The sequence below is a fragment of the Malus sylvestris genome, chromosome 16, assembly GCF_916048215.2.
Source record: "Malus sylvestris chromosome 16, drMalSylv7.2, whole genome shotgun sequence".
In the NCBI taxonomy this organism is placed as follows: Eukaryota; Viridiplantae; Streptophyta; class Magnoliopsida; order Rosales; family Rosaceae; genus Malus; species Malus sylvestris.
The window spans coordinates 8,811,257-8,833,906 of record NC_062275.1 but is presented as its reverse complement, the minus strand read 5'-3'; the positions used below and the strand labels follow the sequence as shown (position 1 = coordinate 8,833,906).

The 22,650-nt window shown below is 35.7% G+C and overlaps 1 protein-coding gene and 1 long non-coding RNA gene across 2 annotated transcripts; one reads left to right on the top strand and one right to left on the bottom strand.

The window, feature by feature from the left end:
* Positions 1-6,027: 6,027 nt before the first annotated feature.
* Positions 6,028-10,078, top strand: LOC126606755 (uncharacterized). Its single transcript, XR_007617360.1, has 3 exons — positions 6,028-6,737; positions 7,958-8,021; positions 9,512-10,078. It is a non-coding gene; the product is annotated as an uncharacterized LOC126606755 (long non-coding RNA).
* A 3,776-nt stretch (positions 10,079-13,854) lies between these two features.
* LOC126608721 (protein TIFY 9-like) lies at positions 13,855-16,079 on the bottom strand. The gene is made up of 4 exons (XM_050276714.1): positions 15,487-16,079; positions 15,109-15,247; positions 14,798-14,855; positions 13,855-14,369 (listed from the first exon to the last, which is right to left on the bottom strand). Exons 1-4 carry the CDS (start codon positions 15,886-15,888, stop codon positions 14,333-14,335), a joined length of 636 nt encoding a protein of 211 aa, XP_050132671.1. The 5' UTR covers positions 15,889-16,079; the 3' UTR covers positions 13,855-14,332.
* Between the last annotated feature and the right edge of the window lie 6,571 nt (positions 16,080-22,650).

Below are 22,650 nucleotides of genomic sequence, written 5' to 3'. Positions count from 1 at the left end.
TATTTTTTAAAATTGTAGAGCAATCATTAAGGATTTTATTGAGTTTTTAGTAATTTGAAGAAAAAAAATTAAAATAACACGTGGCCTTATCAGGTGTTGCCGCGCGTCGTTTAAGTCTTCTAGTGACCCACCCTGCTTTTCTTTCCTCTTTCTCCCTTCTCCTAACCAATTCTCCTTTGAAATTTTTTTAAACATAGTGGGCCCCGCCCCCACTATTCATCTTCAACCTCCTGCTTCCCAGCAGCAACCCCACCTTATTTCCTCCTCTTTCTCCATTCCCCCTTCCTTCTTAGAATCCACCCCACCTCCTTCGTCTTTCCTCCATAAGCACCGTGTCCAGGCTGTGATCTTGCTAACTATAAAGTTTCCAACATATAATTTTTAACATATATTTCATTAATTTCTCAAAGTTAATATACCTCCCATTTATGCTTAGCCATACAGCAGCCTTTCTCACTCACTCTGTGTTTCCCAGTTTTTTCATGTAAGAGCTCTCGTTATATAAGTGAATATTTGATCTACAACAATGCTACACTTCCTGACTTTCACGTAGGTATGGCTACTGGCATGCATGGTTATTTGTTGCTTAGCACCTCTACAGAAACACAGGCATGAAGAATAACATGACAAAATTAAAAGGACCAAGATGAGGGAAGGGAGGTACTATACGCACACTCTCTAGACAAAGAGTTGGGCGCCACGTAGTGTACTTTCTCTCTCTAGACACATAACTGGGTGTGCACTCTCTCTAGACTAGGCGCCGCAATATAAACCCACCACCACATACTTTCCATTTCAGCCATGGCAACAACACCATCCAACACTGGAGCCAATAGATCATCCATCTCACCTGAAAACCCAGAAATGAACCCCAAGACATTAGCAGCTTCTTTCACCACTCTCCTTGCCCTTGGAGGGTTATTGTTCGCTATCAGTACCAGTGCTCAAGTTACATTTGTGCACAGCAAAGCCCACAAAAAGTTGGTCTGGATTGTGGGTTTCATATTTTACAGATTGGTATTTTTATCAGCCTAATTGAAATACCCTATGTACATATGGCTTGTGTTATCCATGACATGGATAATGTTCTGGTTTGGCGTCAATGAAACCATCCATCCTAAGAAATATTTTGTCAAGATGGTGTTAATCATTAACTTTATTCTTGCAGCCCTAATCTTTTTTAAAACACTCTTCCATGTTAGGGTGCCTGAAAGCTTCCGGTTTTTGAAGAAAAACCTATCTTTCTAGGGTCCAAGAGGTTTTCTCAACCACCTAGAGAAAGCTAATCCATGGCTTGCCAACTGTCTATGCATGATCTTTTATATAATTATTTCTGTAAAATTATTAGAAAATTTCTTTTTATATTAAGAATTTTTTTATTTATAAAAGCTTTGCTTCTCCTGTTGCCCCCGCACCCTCTGTTGCTGTTGATCTTATTACCATTGTTGCTTCTACTATTGCTGCTCCTCGTGGTGGTGGAGGTCAAACAGGTCATTCTTTTACCATGAGGTTGAAAAATGAGATTGCTAGGGCTAGGGCTTGTGGGACCTTCTACAACTCCTGTACATAAATTAATAAGCTTTCTTTTACCATGTAAAACCTCAAAGTGCCTTTTCCTTCCTTTATTTTCTCTCTTTCCTTTTCTGTGAAACTTTCGTTTGCTTACACCTCTGGGGAAAACCCAGTTTTGCTTTTCATCAATTAATGTCTTTGTTTTAGGTCAATTTTGCCCCTCGACATAAAACTGGGAAACACAGAGGAGGGAGAAAGGATGCTGTACGGCTAGCATAAATGGGAGGCATATTAATTTGAGAAATTTAAATATGAAATATATGGTAAAAATTATAGGAAAATTAATAAAAAAAAGCTTGAAAACTTTTAACTTTAAAGATATAGAAAAAATAAAAGGTAAAGTGAATAGTACCATGATTGACTTTTTAGTGTAAAAATATTTTTTTTCGTTAAAATGAACAGTACCAAAAACGATATGTTGGAAGCTTTAAATCACAACATATGCACATGCATCTGAAAAAGAATTTGGATATCAATTTGACCCCAAATCAAATAGTTGGAAAAGAAAGAAATAAGGTCATCTCCAACTGAAGGTTGGCCAGATGGCTCGTTTTAGCTCTCTGGCATTCCAAAAAATTAATTGCGATATCCTTGTATACGTTTTGTAGTGAAGTTCTCAAAAGCATGAACGGATCATCAAGCATCAATTTTAAAACATGAAAAAGGTAGCAGTCAATTTGAGAAAAGAAAACATTCAGCACACCTTTCTCAAGCTTTTCTCGCTTTCCATTACTGTGAAACTTTCTTTCAAAAGCTTGCGACAGCATATAGCTTTGCAACGGCTATATTCTTTGTTTATGTTATTGTAAGTTGTCATTCTTCTGGGGCGAATTTTTTTAATCTCTTTTGAATTTCTATCCATCGCCTAAAAGATTGATGCATTTGTAAATAAAATAAAATCTCAAAAACAGCAGAAAGAAATAAGAATCATAATCGAAGAATATTGTGTGCAACAAAAATATTGTCACTTGCACGTGATGTTATCATTTTATGCACCGACAAAGTGGATGAATAACTTTTTATTTTTTATTTCAATGAGAGTGAATAACTTTTTTGTGGTCAATGAGAAACTAATGTTGTTGTTGTTGTTGTTGTTCCTAGCATATGCTTCACTTTTGAGTATGAAAGTAATTTTTATTTTTATTTTTGTTGATGCACAAAATCGGAGGGGTCTTAGAACAATATAAATCCAACCGTGAATCCAAAAGAAGGTAAAGAACACAAGATGTATCGTGGTTCACCCCAATATTTGGGCTACGTCCACACTGATGTTGATTGTATTTCTCTGTATGAATGTATGGATTACAAGTGTGAGGGGGAGTCCCCCAGAGAAAGAGAGAGTTTGAGAGAGTTTATCTGTTTGTGAGCCTTGTGGCTTTTTATGTGAGGATGAGACTTGGTGATTGTGAATGTGAGGAGGCCCTTTTATAGACTAAGGGCTCTTTCCCTTTTACATGAATCATGGGCTCAATGTCTGGAAGCCCTAGTAATGAGGCCCAATATAATACGGTACCAACAATTTTAAAATGGGAATGTGAAAGGAAGAAAAAAAAAGAATGTGGATTAAAGAAAGAAGTTTTCTTTTTTATATATATTTTTTCAAAATTAGAGGATGTTAGGTGTGACATCCCGTTCCGAGATTTATTGTATTTTGCTTACAACAACAATGAAATTCCTAAAATCAAGGTTCTAAAAGTCGCTAGGCGCTAGTCGGGAGGCCGGCTGGGGCCTAGCGCCTAGGCGGCTAGGCGAACTAGGCGGCTTTAAGTAAATCTATCATATTTCATGTAAATAAGTGTCTACTTCTACTTGAAATATATATAATTTCATCATAAACTACAAAAAAGAATGCATATATATCATGAAGTATTGGAACATAATGAAAACATGTGAAATAAGGATATAATGTTTGTTCATTCAAGTATGCAACAAGTCTCTTACAATTTATTGGAAAAAAAAATGCAAAATGAAAGTTCTGTCTAAGTGAGTTGCAACCTAGGCGGGTCTAGGCGGATGCCTAGGCGGGCTAGACGGGTGCCTAGGTGGTCTAGGCGGTGGGCTGGGGCCTAGGCATTAATCGGGACGGTGGGCTGGGGCCTAGCGCCGCGCTAGGCGGGGATTTTTAGAACAATGCCTAAAATGCCTCTTAAATGCCACTTAGGCCTTCCACGTGAACCTCAGTTTTTCCTTCATTTTTTTTCACTTTTATTTTACTATTTTTGAATAGTACTTATTTTTATGAACACGTGGACGTAAGCGAAATCGAAAACCATGTATGATTTAGTTACATTTCCTTTTGGGTAAATTACACTTTACCCTCTCAGGTTTGTGATCGATTTTAATTCCTTACAACATCTTTAAAACATTTCAATTTCATACCTCACGTCCTATTTGATTTCAATTTCATACATCCATTACGTTTTCCATCCATTGGTGCATTAAGAGTTGACGTAATAGCCAAATTTGTGCTGATGTGGCTGCCAAATTTATGTCAGGTGGCAAAAACAATATTTTTTTATTCATTTAAAATATTAGAATAATTTTCCCTATTAAAAAATTAAAATTAAAATTAAAAAAAAAAACCCAGAACCCTTCTTCTTCTCCACCCGAGCATCCCTCCATCCCCTCCACCCCCCTTCGTCTTCCCCACCCGAGCAACAAACCGAAATATAAAAATGACACCCGATTTCCACAAAATTACATAGCAAGGACAACACTGGTTGGGCTCGCCGATTACCCAAATCGAAATCTACAACCTGCGCTGAGCTCACCGGCTCAAAGCTTAGGCCGTTCTCTCCAATGGAATCACGTACTCCCAGTCACCTCCCTCCCACATACCCGTTAACCCTTTGGGGTTTTTCGTTCCTAATGGGTCGGCGACGACCTGAACGGAATCAGAGCCAATCCGAGTTGAGACTGAGCCTGCGAAGGTTGATAAGACTCGGTGGGTGTCTTTCGCCAATGCTTGCGGCCATGGGAGTGGTGTACGGAGAGGCTAGAGAATCTGGGTTGGAGAAAGCTTGGGATTGGATTTTTTTGGGGTTTGGGGTTTTGCCAACAAATGAGATGTTGCAGCGGGAGGAGAGGAGGAGGTGATGGTCTAGGGGAAAAATTGGGGGATAGGGTTGGTGACGGGAGAAAGGGCACGTCCGATTTGGTTGGGGTGTTCTCGGTGGGGAAGACAAACTGGGTTTAGGCTTCTTTTTTTTTTGCTTTTCTTTAATTAATTAATTAATTTATTTTTATTAAGTATTTAGTCACGTGGCATAAATGTGTCAGCCACGTCAGCATAAATGAAGACCCTTTATTTGTCACATCATCATTTAACAGTTTACTTAACAGATTTTCTAACAGATCTATAAAATTGAAATAAAATAGGATGTTATATATGAAATTAAAATGTTTTAAAGATGTTATAAAGAATTAAAATCGATTTCAAACTTGAGAAAGTAAAGTTTAATTTATCCTTTCCTTTTTATAAGAAATAAATTCAAACTTATCCATTTCTTATCATATTTCTACAAGTAAGCTGCGGGACTCACATTTAATTTTTAATTTGGGATTTGAAATCCCATACCGTGATTCCCCAATTGTAGCAGATTTTTTCTTGTGTTAATCACCCATTGTATTCCTTCTTTTATTTTTTAATTATATTTTCTTTCAAATTCCTCTCTTTTTTCCCTCATCTCATCCAACCCTCTCCTGAGTCTTTTCTCAGACGTCACTCTCTCTCTTCTCACTCACTTGCTCTCATCTCTCAACTCTCGCACTCTGTTTTCCCCATTTTCAACCGACATCATCTCTCTCTCCCAAGTAGTAATCTTCTTGCAGACACTGCAATTACTTTTGCGGTCATCATCTGTACTGCTGCATTTACTTTTCCCCATGAAAAATAATTTAAAAAAAATGAAAGAGTATTTTATAATGTTGTGTATATAGGTGGCGTTGATCCATGTAATCTTGTGATGGAAATTGTGGTAGAACCCAGACGATGATGGGTCACCTTGGGAAGGAAATAAATACCTCAAAGTTATATTTAATTATTTGAATTTTTTTTTTGGTTAAATAATAGTTATTCATATTATACTTAAAATTTTGATAAAAATCAGAATTTATAAATTGATATGTACAAATTTCTTTGTTTGGATTCATAAACATAAAAATTTAGAATTTTCGTGTGGAAAAAAAACTTGGAATTTGGGACCTCCAATTCCCAAGTTCAAATTCCATGTAAATAGGTGTCATTTTCCAATTTCTATGATTGAGAGTTTAAAAATAACAAATTTCATATTCAATTCCATTATTCTTTTAAGTTAACAAAACAAGAAAATTTTAAAAATTCTAAAAAAATAAAATTTTGTCATTTTAATTTTCATCATTTTAAAATTTCTTAGTAATCTTAAATTTTTTCATCCAAACATAATGTTAGTGAACACTAGTTTTTGTTTTCGTAGAAATTAACTCTGAAGTCCAAAATGTGGAGGGGTTCAGGCGATGATCGATAGATCCAAAGCTCTCTCTCTTCATCTCTCCCCTCCGCCCCCCCCTCTTCACGTCCCACTCCCTCATTTCCCATCTCTTTCCACTCATCTTCCTCACATCTCTACTCTCTGCCTCCCGTAGCTCTGTCTCTCTGCAGCCCCCATTTCTTCTCGACTCATCTTTGAAACCTTTAAAATCACAGCCCCAACCCTCACCGAAAAGTAAGAATCCTTATTCTGTCTGAAAATTTTCTGGTCCATTGGCATTTAGTGGTGGAAATATGTGAAACCTCATGCATGTGTTGGTCTGTTTCGGGGAATGGGATCCAAAAAGAGAATTGAAGATGGAGCAACGGGTCCAGCCCCAAATCGCAATGCAAGAAAGGAACTACGGAGTTCCTCTCAACTCAGATCCGTAATCTCAAGGTATAACCCACGATTTTCATCTTCGTTCTTGTTCAGAAAGTGCAGCAGTTTGAAAACCATAAAAGAAAATCATTGCATGTCTGATCTCTGTGTATGTCTCCATGGATTGATCTTAATACCTGCATACTCATGAATCTGTACTTGGGTGCTTGCATGTACCCACTGGTATTTGAGCCCAAAATCGTGCATGAACGAGGTCCAGATTTGCCGGATTTGAGCTGACCATTACCTCTGTATTGCATGGACTCCCCCAAACATGTATGTAATGGAATTTTGTAATAAAATGTGAAATTTGGACAGGTTAATTATAATCTATCCATTTTGTGTATGATTTATGTTTAAGTACTTTGCTAAAGTTAACGTGACTTGTGGGTGGTTTGGGAGTGAGGTACTTAAAAAAAAAGCACCCATGAAAAAAAGTTGTGAGGGTTTTAGGTGTTTGGTAAACTAAAAAAAAAGAGCTTATTTTGATAGCTGCTGTGAGAATAAGCTGAAATCAAAGGAAAAGCTGAAACAACTATTTACAGCTTTGGAAAACTGGCTTTTTTTCAAAACACACAGAGCTACAGTGGTCCTTTAATGAAAATACCTACTATCATGCTGCTTTTTTTCTTTTCCAAAATCACTTTTACAAAAAAATTTACCAAACACTCTGCTGATTTATTTCACAACCGCTTATTCTCACAGCACAACCCCTTATTCTCACAGCAATACCAAACCAGCTCCGGTATAGGTATAAGCTTTTGTTTGGATCGACAAACGACAAGGCTCATTGAGGGTGAGCACGTTATGGTCACGTGAGTGGATCTTTTTGTTTTTACGTGTGTGTATGTGATTTTCTAAACAACTATTTTTATGTATTATGATTTGACATATCATATTTAGCTTTATAAATAAAATTTTCGTACAGGTTATGTTTTTAATATTATTTGTGAGTATAAACTTGTGGCATGACATCCTTGCGTTTTACCTGCTCATTATTACATGTTTGTATGGTGTCTCTTAGTTATTTGTACTGTCTTGGACAAAGTATCAGCTTCACGTGTAGTTCACATGCATTTTTTACATTCGTTTTGGATCCAGAGTTAGGTGTTAGCATGTACGCCTATCCTTTTGTATTGATGTGTTTGACTCGTATGTGATGTGAATAGTGCAGCTCACGTGATGTAGTGCTAAAATGTAAAACCTACACCCAGCCTATTCCATTGTTTGAATATTTCTGCAATGGACTTGTATGCCTACATAAATTAATGAGCATTGATTTCTTATGATATCAATTTAAGATTTAATGTTATGGAGACTTGTTGTGCTATACATCTTTCAACTCATTTTTGTTGCAAGGTACCGTATTACATATTAGTATTATAATATTCTTGAGAAATCATATACTTGTTTTAAAATGAGGGTTGCACTTTTCAAAAAAAGTTTTACAAAACTTCATTTTCAGACACACTCATTCTTGTTTTTCGTCCCTCCAGGATTTTAGTGGCAGACGACGAGGATTGATGGTAAAAGTTGTTACATAGGAGACTTCTCCTTTCGGTATAAATGTCTTTACTCTTTTTTAATGCAATTTATCTATGCTCTGACATCACTTGTGAGATATGAGTTCAATCTCACTCACATGTGCACTCTAAATTAGTCACTTTTAGGTTTTAATTTATTCACATTTTCAACATCATTACACTTTATGGCTTCGTCACCTTACAAGTGTTGACCAGCACATCGCGATTCGGATGTTCAAGTGAACATTCTGGGTCGAGGGTGTGTCATTAGGATCAATGAGGCTTTGAAATAAAACTGTAAAATTTAGTTTGTGTGATTTTACTTTGCTGCCCATGATTTTGTACTGTGATAGAAGACAAAATTGTCTTTTTATCTTCTTTTGGTTGACAAAGAGAGCTTTATTTATGTAGTTAAGATTATTATATTTGTGTAAATAGTTGATCTATATTTTGGGTAAATTATTTTTGTAAACAAAACAAAAGGTAAATTATTTTCGTAAAAAAAAAACAAATAAAAATTTTTTTTAGTAAAATAAACAATAGGTATATTTTTTTATAAACAATATGTAAAATATTTGTCAACACGGATAAATTTTTTTAGTTCGCATAGTTTAAAAAATTGTAGACGGCAAACAAGTAATTAGGTGCATTATAGATATCAGAAAAATACAAAATATTTGAAGTCAAACTTTATTAAAGAATGTGCTTAGATGGAGCCTAAGAATGGGCAAAATACATGTGGTTATGGGTAACCGTGGTTATCCGTCCATATAAAATTTATAGTTACGGTTATGATAATTATTTAGATAAATAAATTGTTATGTGTATATCCGTTTAGTAATCAGTAGACTTTTTTAAGAAATAAAAAATTTATATAGAATTTAAGTTAGTAAAAATTAAATTTGAAAAGAGTAAAGTCATGTTTTCATTAAATATTTTCTTAAACACGTAGTCACGAAATGGACTAACCTTTAGCAATTTGTAAAAGCCTTGGTCCCATTAGCCATAGCCCACCCTAAACCCTCGAACATGGGCCTCAAGCCCAACCATCCAATCACGTGGCCGAAAGATGGCCTCTTTCCAAAACAACGTATTAGAGGAATTTTAAAGAAAATGTCAATAGACACGTGGTTTTGTTCACGCTTGCACATTAATTATTAGACATTTTTAATATTTTAAGCTCATCGAAAAAATATTATTAATGATGAATATTTGCACATTTTAACCACCCCTTAAACATTGTTCACGAAATGTCTTCATGGTTATAAAAACGCAAACAACGATGTAATCATCATCAAAGCGTATAGAATGTGAGAGAGTGAGATTATGTAGGGGCTCCCAACTATGTGTCTAAAGAGAAAGACAAAGAGTACACTACGCGGGGCCCAGCTTTGTGTCCAGAGAAAGAAAGTACATTACGTTGCGCCCAACTTTGTCTAAAGAGAGTACACTACCTCCCTGCCCTCGTCCAGTCCTCTTGGCCCTTTTAATTTTGTCCTGTTACTATTTCTGCTTGTGTTCTTGTAGGGGTGCTGAGCAACAAATAACCATTCATGCCGGGAGCAGGGTCATACCGGCGGATAAGCATTGCGAATGGGCATAATACATGGTCCTCATTACCGAAAGGTCCACGTGGCACATCAAGAACATCGCTCAAGCACTAATTTACAAGGCAGTCCGATTTTCTTTTTAATTTCAATTCCTAATTTGTGTTTGGTTGCCGAGAATAGGAGGGAAACGGAAGAATGAAACTGCTGAGTATTAATGTCATCTATTTGGTTGCCTAGAAAATTTGAGTCTAGATTTTCCTAGTTAATAGGGAAAAGGGTAATATACAATTATTTTTGTTATTTACATTGCGGCTTGATGATTAACAAGGCTTTATATGAGCAGTCTAAGCAAAATCTGCAAGGAACTGAGCGGCTAGCCATTCCCAGTGTGGAAGGGCAGGAGGGAGGAAAGTGGATTGTCATTGACGCTGTTATGTTATGCTCATTGTAGGATCGTCGTTTTTGGTTGTCGAAAACTAGTTTTGATTACGTATTTACTCTAGTTATGGTATTTTTGATTTTTCCCATAAAGCCATGCACCACAATATTTCTTGCGTACATGAGATGAAACTGGCTGAGATATTTGGATGGATTAACATCCTTATTTCTCAAAGGGGTTTATACCTAGTGAAAAAGTGCTTGGGTGATCTGATCTCCCTCAAACATCATTGATAATATTCTAGTAGTGCCAATTGGGAGCGTAACGTAAAGAATTAATATATGACTCAAAGTATGTATCACAATTCACCTCTAATGTATCTTTTTCCGACTTCTTCGAGGTCCAAAGAGCCTACCTAGTAAGCTCCAGCGTTCTCATCAAGAGCATGAGCTATCACTTTGCCTAAATAAATAAAGAAACCCAGTATTAAAACCCAAAGAGAAAGGAACTAACAATATCAATGAGGCATGTAATGGCAAATGTTATACAAAAGTACAAGATTCATATATTCTACTAGGAAACACAAAATTGGCCTTGGTCATTCAATAATTTAGTCAAAATACACACTACGAAAAGTTTGAGCCCTCGTATGGCTACTGGAAATTTCCATAACAATTTTCAGTTTTCCACGAATATTGTGGTGCATGGGTTTATGCAAAAAATCAAACATACCATAACTAGAGTAAATACGTAATCAAAACTTGTTTTCAACGACCAAAAACGACGATCCTACAACGAGCACAACATAACAGTGTCAATGACAATCCATTTCCTCCCTTTTGCCCTTCCACGAGAAAGAAGGCATTCCCTTTCAAACTAGAGCTTGAGAGAAACTTATATGCAAATGGAACCAGAACTTCGATGAGCCAGTGTCCTAAATCTATCATATGCGTCGTCAAAAATTTAAATTTCTTCACCTAGGTTGACGTATTTAAGTTGAGATATCACCACTTGGACATTTAATTGAACTTAAATATTATATTTTCTAGATATCACTGACGACGCGAAATTTTATGAACATCACTCTCTACTCACCAATAAAATCAAAATAGAGTAGTAGGTAAAAGAGAAAAGACAAATTTTAGAAATATAGTTTTTATAACAAATGATCTTTTTTTTATGTTTTGACAACTAATTAGTTTGGTATTTCTTCTATTTGGGGAAAGGGATCCTCTCTAGATTTCTTCTACCCAATCAATGAATCTGGATCCTTGAAATTTGATCAAATAGCGAAAAATAGAGTGCCCCTTTGAAAGTTATAATAACTTTAACTGTTGAATCAAATTTCAAGGACTCGAATTCATTGATTGAGTGGATTTGGTAGAAGGGATCCGAAGAGGATCCCTTTCCATTTCTCTAGTCATTAAAGTATTCTTGTCATCCACTTGGTTAAACAAGCATTTATTGTGTGGATGTGACATTTTTGTGAGAGTAAATTGTAGCAACGGTCCCTCAATTTTAATCAAATTGAAACATTGGTCCCTCAACTAAAAATCCATTGCCATTGGTCCCTCAACTTATCAAAATGTGTAACTATAGTTTTTTTCATCAATTTCGTCAAAATGAGTTATGTTTGAATAACCATTTATATAATTAGGATCCTTCAACTCAACAAAGTGTGTAATTATGGTCATTTTTGTCAACTACATCAAAATTTTTGTCAAAACGAGTTATGTTGGAAGGACCATTGCTACAATTGGGTTAAAGTTAAGGGACCATTTATCCAGTTTAATTAAAGTTGAGGGACCAATGGTAATGGATTTTTAGTTGAGGGACCATTACTCCAATTGAGTTAAAGTTAAGGGATCATAGCTACAATTTACTCTTTTTGTGAAACACAAAACAAATTGTATTGTAAATGACGCTTTACGCAATGACGAAAAATAACTATATATATGCAACGTGGTGAAGGTACCGACCTTCTCCCTGCTAACAACTAACAATTAATCTACTAATGTTATTGTTTGTAAAAAAAAATTGTATTAAAGAAACGTTTGAAACAAGGCCACTATAGTAGTAAAATAGGCATGAGCAGCACTAGCTTTTGATGTTGTCAATACACTATTTACCTAAATTGTGTGCAACTGGCAAACTATGCGCACAACCCAGCTAGGTGGGTCATGGGTGAGCAAACCTCCTGTGTTTTAAGGTATGGATTCCCTTCAATTGTAAGTCAAGGCATTCCTCTATATGATGATGATGATTGATGGAAACAATAAACGAAGGGTAGTGTTATTCACACTTTTGTTAAGTTTTGTTCAATGATCTTCAATCTGACGGCTAAAAATTGAAAAATGTGTGTAAGAAGTAAAAAATAAATGTGTGGATAGCACCACCATCCGAATAGAGAAACTTGGCCCGTGGGCAAAGCCCAATAATTCTGTTTTTCTAGCACAATTGGGATGCTAATGATAACACTTAACCTACTTGTCCAACCTCCTTTTTCACTTACCATCTCCACGTTCGTTCACTTTATTATTTCACAAAGATGTTCTCTCTTGCGCACGGGGTCGCGTTTGTATGAGTTTCGCATGATCCGGTTAAATCTAACGATATCATAACGACATTTTAACAACAGTTTACAATGTCACTAAGACACTAGAACGATTCTCAAACACCGACGAAACAATGACAACACCGTCATAAATTGTGCATAACCTAATTTCGACATGATTTTATTGGTTTTACAGTGTCGTTATGGGGTGATTAGACTCAACCGAATTATGCACATCCGATACACACAAAATTGGTGCGCTAAGGGAGAAAATTTTGTATTTCATATGGGTTCGAAGGTCCAATTCAGAGAAATATTGTGGAAGGGTAACGTGTGTAGTCAACTTAGCCAAACTAATAAGCACGTGACCTACCATTACCAACCCAAAAACTAAAAACATTTCAATACATAATCAAGTTTCCTACAAATAATCATCCCACTTATGCCAAACCAGATACACCATCTGTTTCTCGAGGAGAAGGTTTGTTAATTGTCACGGATGCTGTCTCTCGATTGTTTTTGCCCAGCATGTTTGAAAACCACGTTCCACATACAATGGGAGGGTAGAGTAAAAAGAACAAGGGCAATAATCGTTCCACGCATTTTGTTTTCCTCCTGACACTATTTGGTATTATCTCCGTGATTGCTGAAACTATCAAGTCACTTGTTGTATGCGTCTAGTTTTTAATATATATATATATATATATATATATTTTTAAATTATAACATTAGTCTTTTTTTTTTAAATCTAATTGGAGCAATAATCTTTCAAAAACCTGTGAACATTAGTCTCTTAATTCTTTAAAACGTGCATTTGTGGTATTTTTCATAAACTATGTCAGAATTTCCGTCAAAATGAGTCATATTGGAAAACCATTGCTACAATTTGATTAAAGTTAAGAGATCATTACTCTAATTAGGTAAAAGTTAAGGAACTATTACTACAATTTTCTATTTTGGTTTTCCATATTTGCTCCTTAATTTAGCTTCACTTGTGTAACTAGTTTTGACGAGTTAAAGACTAATGGTCACAAATTTTTATTGAATGATCATTATTCTAATTGAATTAAAATTAAAGAATTATTGTTACAATTTTATCGTCTTTTTTCTCTTTTTTCTCGTAAATTTTGTGACGATAGAGATGAAAATATATACAACATGTTGTAGGAAAATTATTCTGACCATGACTAAGACAATCATGAGAGAAATCATAAATCAGAAAAGGAATACACCATGTGAACGATATCAACAAGAAGAAAAGCCAAAGCCAAGTTGAAATCTCATATATATTTTGTATTGCAATTTGCAGGCAAGGAATAATAAATGGTGAGGTTTGATCATATTTTGGTTGCCGTGCGTGAAAAGTAAAGTCAGTCAACCAAACACGTTTTAAAAAAGTTGAATTCAGATTTCTATTACTTTACAACACAAACAAGGTGAATTGATTCCAACGGAAACCAAAACACGCATTGTTCCACCAAATTCAATGCTAACATTAAATAATAATAATAATAATTTACAAATAAAAAATGGTCACAAATAAACCACATAGAAGGCCACCTGAAAGTTTGAGGAAGTACTCCTAGCCAAGCTTAGGTTGCCCAATAGACTCGCGGCCATCACTAAAACGTGCAAAGAGATTTTAACAAGAAGTGCTTTTCGGATAGGACTAGTGCTTTTGCTATTGCCCCCTTCACGAGGAAAACATTATAGATAATGCTACTATATTGTCGGTCTTATCTTTCGCTTTCTACTAAAGTAGGTACTCTGTTTCCTAAGGCTAAGGAAGTTGGACTCAGTCATCTCCGACACACGTCTCCTCCTCCTTCCTCCTCCTACTTTTGCCTTGTGCTGGTTGTCAATAATTAGGTTTGGCAGGCATATGGAGACCCCGAATTCAACCTGTAATCGTATCAAAAACCAAACGCGTTATTATTTATTTACCACTTGATTAATTATGGACTAAGTATGGTACTTGATTAATTATATAGACTAAGTATGGTGACATAATAATTCACAAGTATAATGATTTCAATCACTAGGCTTTTTTTTATCAAATTTCTAGTATTCAAATGATACTTTACGTGTCATAAAATAAATAAAAGAAAATTTTGAAACAGATCTAATTTTATAAGCTACTTTTGAATAATTCTAATTTTTAGTTATTTTAGACCCATATTAAAAAATCTCTATAAAAATATATATTATTTATTTTATTTGTATTATGACATATAATATATTCCTTAAATATCTGGTACTTAAAATCTCTCCTAAAAAGTACTTCTACAGATTAAGAACATACAAACTAAGATATTCGTGTGGAAATTTACCTCTCTTTGCGTTTCTCAAGAAACCTTTGCAATGACTTATTGCGAGTAATCGGTAGATCTGCACGATTCAAAAAATAAAAATACGTAAGACTCCAACTAAAACTATTAACTTGTTAGTGTTTTAGCGTTAATACTGTAGGATATCAGTGATACTAATACGTATAATATATGAACTTTCTTTACCACTTTACTTACGTAACGGTTTAGCATAATTCTTAAGGATTAACTTTTAAGAGAAGCTTCCTCAATAGTGAAAATATATAAGCAGATGCCGTAAAAAGTAAATATTATTAGAAAAAGTGAAGACTAACATTCGGTAAGAGGATCCACAAGCTGCTGGGTCTGATGCTGCTCGCTTGGATGAAAAGCAAGTTTTGGATCGACGGCTACCGATGCCTCTGCAGCTTTGCCGGAGTTTCCTTCTATGGCAAGCTTCAATATGTTATCCACCTGCACAACAAAATCCAGTCATTTAATTAATCAGAATTAGAAACTAAATACCAACAAATTAAAAAACAATTTTTCCTATTAATTAAGAAGGGGAGAAGAAGAAGAGCAAGTTGCCCTTTACTACCGTAGTAGAAAGATGTTGAGCCTTGCATGACGGTATGAGTTCAAACCCGTCGGTTGCTATTCTAACAAAATCTATTGTTTGACAGAAACAAAAGAGGAGAAGAAGAAGAACAAACCTTGTCGCGAGGGACGTCGAAAACAGAGACGGTACCGTTGTAGAAAATAGTCAGCGGCTTCGTTTCCTGAAGGCTCTCGGAAGCAGCAGCCGTGAAAGAAGAAACGGAAGTGCCGGTGGGAACGTAGAGCGGCAACGAGGAAAACGGGACTTGCTCCGCCTTGGGGCTCGACGGCACCGAAAATGATTTTCCTGGATTTGGAACGCTGGGGCTGGCATTGCCGGAAGCGATGACGGATTTGAAGGCCTCGGGATTGATCTTGGACATGGCGGTGTGAATGTCTCGGAAGCTTTTGGGGCGGTGGAGAAATTTCTGGAACTGGGATTTGGAGGATGAGGAGGGGGCATCGCGGTGGTGCTGGTCCATGCCGAAAAAATCAAGCTCAACGGTAGCTCTGGGCATGTTTAGAAGTTGTTTGTTGAATTGCTTGAAAGAGTTTGGTTTGGAATTTGAAATTTGAAGGAATGTTGGGGTTGGGGTTGGGGAGGTTTGGATTAGATGAGCAACTTATTAAAATACGAAGGCGGGAGAGAGAGGGGCGACTTTTAAGGGGCACGAGATTCATGCAATGTGAGTGAGGAGAGAGAGAGAGAGAGAGAGAGAGAGAGAGAGAGAGATGTTTTTGGAATACTTTATAAGCACACGTCTTCCACGGGGAGGCGCTATCCATGAAGTAAGGTTTTAATCAATAAATGCAAATAATAAAATATGAATGAATTGGACTTGCTGCTGTGCTAGTTGTCTTTGTACTGGGGTTCAAGTGGCCATGGTCCATTTGGCCATTTGGCAATTGTCTTTTTATTTTTTTATTTGGACGATGGCTATTGTCTTCTTTCATCACTTGTATGCTGAAGAGTTGGGCAACGCGTATTCTCAAGAGAAAAAACTTACATAAAACTAAGATAGATACAAAGTTTGAATTAATTATGTATTATTACGTAAGAAAGTTAAATTGAAAATGCGGAATGCATTTGGAAAATTGCTGTTTTATTGTTTACCAATCATGTTCGGGTTCATGTATAATTATTTTGTTAAAAGTATTTTTACTCATTAGTCTTGTGATAAAAGTGCTTTCATTATTAACATGTTGAAAATTTTATGCAAACTTAAGTGCTTAATGAAAGGTTTTTGGACAATTAGCTAGAACCGATCGGTTTTTGAGATTTGGATGCATAAATGATAAGTTTTTACCATGTCATTGACGTCATTATATTAATGGCATCAATATATGATTTATATGTCACCGATACTAAAAAAATGATCATTTTTGCAATCAAGTATTATAAAATGATCATTTCAGCTAATTGTCTAAATTCTTTTCCGTTGCAAAAGCACTTTTAACGATTCTAAAAACAAATAAAAACGGTCACTTAGTACTACGGTCTAGTGGTATTCCTCTTCACTTGTAAGTGAGAGGTCTTAGATTCGATTCTCGCCAAAAGTGAGTTTAAACTACATTATTGCTAACTCATTGTGAAGTTAAGCCCACCCCTCATTTTTAGTGTGGATAATATTGTTTGTTAAAAAAAAAAACAACAACCCTTGTTCACTGGCTTGACCCGTGTGTTTTGGATTAAACTGTTCTCAATTAATTAATTGGAAAGTTTCACATGTTTTGGGAATGAATTAGGGCTGGTTTGGTATTGCTGTACTTTGAAAAAAAGCTGATGTGAGAATAAGCGGCTGTGCTGTGAGAATAAGCGGCTGTGAAATAAATCAGCATAGTGTTTGGTAAACTTTTTTGTAAAAGTGCTTTTGGAAAAAAAAGCAGTCTGATAGTGGGTCTTTTCATTAAAGGAGCACTATAGCTCCGTGTGCTTTGAAAAAAAACCAGTTTTCCAAAGCTACAAATAGCAGCTTCAGCCTTTTCCTTTGATTTCAGCTTATTCTCACAGCAGCTTCCAAAATAAGCTTTTTTTTTCAGTTTACCAAACACCTAAAACCCTCACAGTTTTTTTTCATGAGTATTTTTTTTTAAGCACTTCACTCCCAAATCTCTCCTTAGCCGGCAAGGTATTGAGACTTGGCAGTTGGCAAAAGTGCTCTCTGCTTTTCTAGATGCCCTGTGGTTCCAGCAATTTTTAAATGCTTTGGAATGGTCTCTTTCTTTTACTTTTCCTTACGCTTTTCGTGCATAAGGGGTACCTAATGGTGTTTGAGTATGTGAATTGCCTTTTCTTTTATGATAAAAAAAAAGTAAAGAGTGTTTTGCTCAAATGGGAGACTCCCCTACTTGAAGATGCTATACATTTTTTTCTCCAGCAACTCTTTCTAATATGTCAGTTTGTCGATATTTGATCGATATGTCAAAAATGTTGACGAAATCTATCAATTTTAGTTGAAATTTAAAATTTTATCTGATATGAGGTGAAGCTAAACTCCACATCTTCTTACCGTATCTTTCTCTAATTTTTTAAATATTTTCACAAAAATATTGACCGTATCGAAAAAAATTTAAACACTACTCACAACCTAACACTACACAATCAAATAAGTAATGCTCGAAAACATCATTCCCTCAATAACAAGCATCGTCCGCATAACTACCAACATGGGTGACAACTACAACAACAAAATTGGCCTTCATGACATAATATAAATTAACAAAATCAACTTGCATGAATTTTTAATTTATTTTTATTAATCACGTTTATAATTTGGTTAAGGAATTAAATACTTAGGCAGTGGCCAGCAAGACAGCGACATCCATAGGCACATGTATAAATCGATCTTTTGGTTCGTCAACAATTTGAGTGAGCACTAATTAATAGAAATTTGACAACTTTGGGTGGTTGTACAAAAAGTAGGTAAAGCAGATTGTCCTAATTTTTTTAATTAATTATAGACCTAAAAGATTATTCTCTTTTAAAATTTGGATATCGTTGTCGATTTGCAAATATCATGAAGTTTCAGGACCAAAAGATAAATAAAATAAAATGGGACTCTGAATTTTCAAGGTAAAGTTGGCGAAAGGAAGGTGTAGGGGAAATCGGGGATAGGAACATGTAACGTCAAAAATCACGTGACTATAATCTCCCGGGCAACTGTAGCCACGTGTTCAATTTTGTAGGCCACTTTCGGTTCATTTGCTAACGTGACGGCAAAAGTCGTCGGCCATGTCGTCCTTCGAGAATTGTCTTTTGATGTGATGTGATGCGTCAATGTAAGGGGCAACATCAACAATTTTTCCATGTCATTGTGTTTAAGGGATAGTTTGGTATTACTGTGTTTTAAAAAAAAAATTATTTTTGCTGTGTTAAGAGAATAAGCAGCTGTGAAATAAAGAAGCAGAGTGTATGATAAACTTTTTTTGTAAAAGTGCTTTTGGAAAAGAAAAAAAAGCAATATTATAGTGTTTGGTAAACTTTTATGTAAAATATATGTGAAAAAGTTGGTTTTTCAAAGCTGGGTTTTGCAGCTTTGTGTTTTTGGCTTTTTTTCACCCAAAACTGTGAAAAAAAAACTGAAGCTTAATGTTTATCAAACACAAAAAAGCTCCCAGCTTTTTTAGATACCGACTTTTTTTAGAATCACCTCAGTACCAAATCAGGTCTAAGTTGCGTCGAGGGGTCCAAATCCCTTCCTTTTAATTCATCAAATCAGGAAATTCGTGTCATTGAAATTTAATTCAATGGCTGAAGTTATTATAATTTTTAAAGTGTGCCCCTATTTGTATCTCTTGGATCAAATTTCAATAACACAAATTTTTTGATTTGGTGGATTATAATGAAGGAATCCGGGGAGGATTCCTTTCCATTTCGAGGTATTTGATTAGTCTTTTATTGAAATGATGTTTTATCTTTTTATTTTTGTCGAAAGAAATGTTTTATTCTTAAATATTATAAGATAGTATAAAACTTAAACATAAATTTCAAGAATTAATGTAACATCCCACATCGTCCAAGTGAGTGATCCTTAAATGTATATTCTCATCTCTACCTAGCACGAGGCCTTTTGGGAGCTCACTGGTTTCGGGTTCCGTAGGAACTTCGAAGTTAAGCGAGAAGGAGGCCAGAGCACTCGGTGATCCACTGGGAAGTTGCTAGTGAGTTCTCAAAAACAAAACCGTGAGGGAATGGTAAGCCCAAAGAGGACAATATCGTGTTACGGTGGTGGAACGGGCCCGGAATGTGGTGGACCTAGGCCGGGATGTGACAGTTTGGTATCAGAGCATAAGTTGGGCAATATTGCATTCATTACACACGTGATGTGAGCATTCTTGGTTCTCAAGTCTAATGTTTGAATCTTGCCATCTCATCGAATACAGAAAATATGTTAGTTGTTTCTAAATTTTGAGCAAAAATTGATAATTTGTCAATCTTTAGAAGATCATTTTGATGTGTGTCTCTAGATTATAATTAAGGGAACTTTAACGAAAAGCACCCGATATTGTTCACTTTAATGAAAAACCACATTTTTACACTAAAAAGTCAATCATGGTACTATTCACTTTACCCTTTATTTTGTCCTTATCATTAAAACTTAAAGTTTTCAAACCCTTTTCATTAGTTTTCCTTATAATTAATGAACTTATTTGTCAAGGAAAGGTATGGAATTTGAGACTAGTTGCCCTAACATGGAGTTAATGTATCATTATTGATGTATCTTCTTGGATATCGCATGCTACACGGCAATTATTTTTATTCACCAATGTGGTATGGAAAGTATAGTGCCTTGTGCTTGGTGATAGTAGCTATTCTTGGTGATGTGTTTGTGGAGTACCATGTAGGGTTTCGTCACGGTGTCTCAAGAAAGTTTTTGTTACCTGTTGGCTTGAACGATGAAGAGTCTCACTTTCATTTTCTGCTTTTTATTTTTCCCTGTCTGCGTTGAAAAACTTATCTTACTTATGAAAATGAATTCGTTTGGAGAAGTGCATGAAAATGTACAATATGATCCCCATTTTTGAAGCTTGATCCTTTTTTTTTTCCTTGTTGGAATCAGCGAGGTTGATGCAGTAGAATGAAGAAAACTTTGGGGGCTTGGAAACTTGGGAGCTTAGTTGGTTTTATGATGTTTACTTGAAGAGCTTGTGGAGATATTTTGGGGAAAAATATCTGATGGGGATTTTGGTGGTTGTATCATGAAGTTAGTTATATAGCATAGAAGGGAATTTTTCAATCAACTCTAATTTCCCAGATTTTGCTCTTGTTGTTACACTTATTAAATGGATGAGAATAGGCTTGTGAATATAAGTTGTCATATCCTGGGAGTTGTAGAAATCCGAAAGGCAATCATCAAATCCTCCTAGGATCAATGAACTACTTCGCTTGAGCCGTATAATCTAGGATTGTGAAAGCTTAGGATTAAGCTTTGTATTAGAATAGTTAACTCATAGTTGTTTTCACCTTATCACCTACCTAAATAAACGAAATCTCTTCGACTAGCCACCTCTCGATCACTTCCATAGGTAGACAGTATAATCGAGGTATGAGTTAATATTTTGCTGTTAGAGTGATTTGAATTTCGGGAAAACTGTGAAGACCTTTAGTTTGTGTCGTAGAGTTGGCTAGTAGTATTGTACGTTTCAAGGGCGTGTACTTTTGGCGTCATATCCTAACATCTTACCTGGGATATCACCAAATTGCAAACTGAGGTACATCACCGACCCACTTCTTAATGGCACACCAATTTTCCTTGCTTCATATCAAACATTTCTAATGTCATTGAAAAACTTAATTACAAGTCTACCCAACCTGGGACTAAACACTTTATGGTAGAAACCTCAAATCTTTCGTCTATAGAGTTTTCCTCACTTATCACCGAGGAAAGTGAATTAGAGTGGGTGTTGGAAATGATTAAAGTTTCTGACAACTGAAGTGTTGTCTCATCTTACCCCTATTTTTACACCTCCACTGACCGAGAGTATAAAGTTGATGATTCAGTATTTTTAAAGTTATCACCGTGGAAATGAGTAGTAAGGTTCGGGAAAAAGGGTAAGTTAAGTCCTAGGTACATCGGACCGTACTGGATCCAGAACGAATCAGTGAAATTGCTTACAAGTTTGAGTTGCCTCTAGAGTTGTCTAAAGTGCACAATGTTTTCATGTTTCTATGTTCCCCCATTATGTTTCAGATCCATCACATGTGATCGCTCCTCAACCATTAGAGATTAATCTAGATTTGTCACATGGCGAAGAGCCAGTGGCGATTTTAGGTTGGAAGGATCTAGCTATGAGGAATAAGGTTGTGCATTTAGTAAAAGTTTTGTGGAGTAATCACTTAGTGGAGGAAGCTACCTGGGAGACTGAGGATTGTATGAAAGACACTTGTGAGGACAACTAAGATAGAAATGGGATGTTAAATTATCTGCGAGACGTGATCTAAAAGGTCATCGTTCGTGATATGATTAAATGAAAAGTTAAAGTTTAGACTCCACTTAAGATGCTTGAAGAGAAATTTCAGTCTAGGCATCTCGCCTTCGGTTGGAGTAGAAGGATGTTGAGGAAATAAAGTTCAAATTTTCTGGACAACAACATTTTCTTCTCTATTTGCTTTTACAAGATGATGGCATTTTGAGAGGGTTACTTCTAGACTTTTATACAAGTTCGGGCAAATAGAAAACCGACAAGATTATCATCTTGATGTGGTTATATTTCATCGTGTTACATATTCCACTTCACAAGCCTTTGGAAGCCTTTATGAAGGTTTTGAGTATTAGAAGTTGTTTAGTATTGCATTTCTACCCCTAGACTAACGATTAGTCTGAAATGAGTTACTCAGACCTCAGTGGACGAGTTACATCTTGTTCGTCCCACCATTAGCATGGTTGCAGTATATCCTTATCTCTATTTTAATCACTTGTAACCACGGTTACAATCTTGGGTTAACTACAATATCATTAAGGTTGATGTATAGAGATTTTACGCACAATGCATAATTAATAGACGCTTACTTTTGTTAGAATTATGGGTAACTACGGTTACATTCCTGTTTAGGAGTATGGTGTCATTTGAAATATAATATAAAATTGTATGTGCAGCTTGTGATTTACAGAAGAATATTGCGAACAAATATTTGATTGATTGAGATTGCGATATAGAAAATTTATATTACTGACGATGTTGCCTAAGAAGGTAGTGAATGAGCACGATCAAAGTGTGTAGATGTATTTTCCAACAAAGGGCAAGATAATAATATTGCACCCTCAGGTGCCGCGGGAAAG

Coding starts and splice junctions, on each gene's coding strand:
- LOC126608721 (XM_050276714.1), bottom strand. CDS start 15,888: ATGCCCAGAGCTACCGTTGAGCTTGATTTTTTCGGCATGGACCAGCAC. Junction 15,248..15,486: donor TCGACGTCCCTCGCGACAAG/GTTTGTTCTTCT, acceptor TTTGTTGTGCAG/GTGGATAACATATTGAAGCT. Junction 14,370..14,797: donor CTTGAGAAACGCAAAGAGAG/GTAAATTTCCAC, acceptor ATACGATTACAG/GTTGAATTCGGGGTCTCCAT.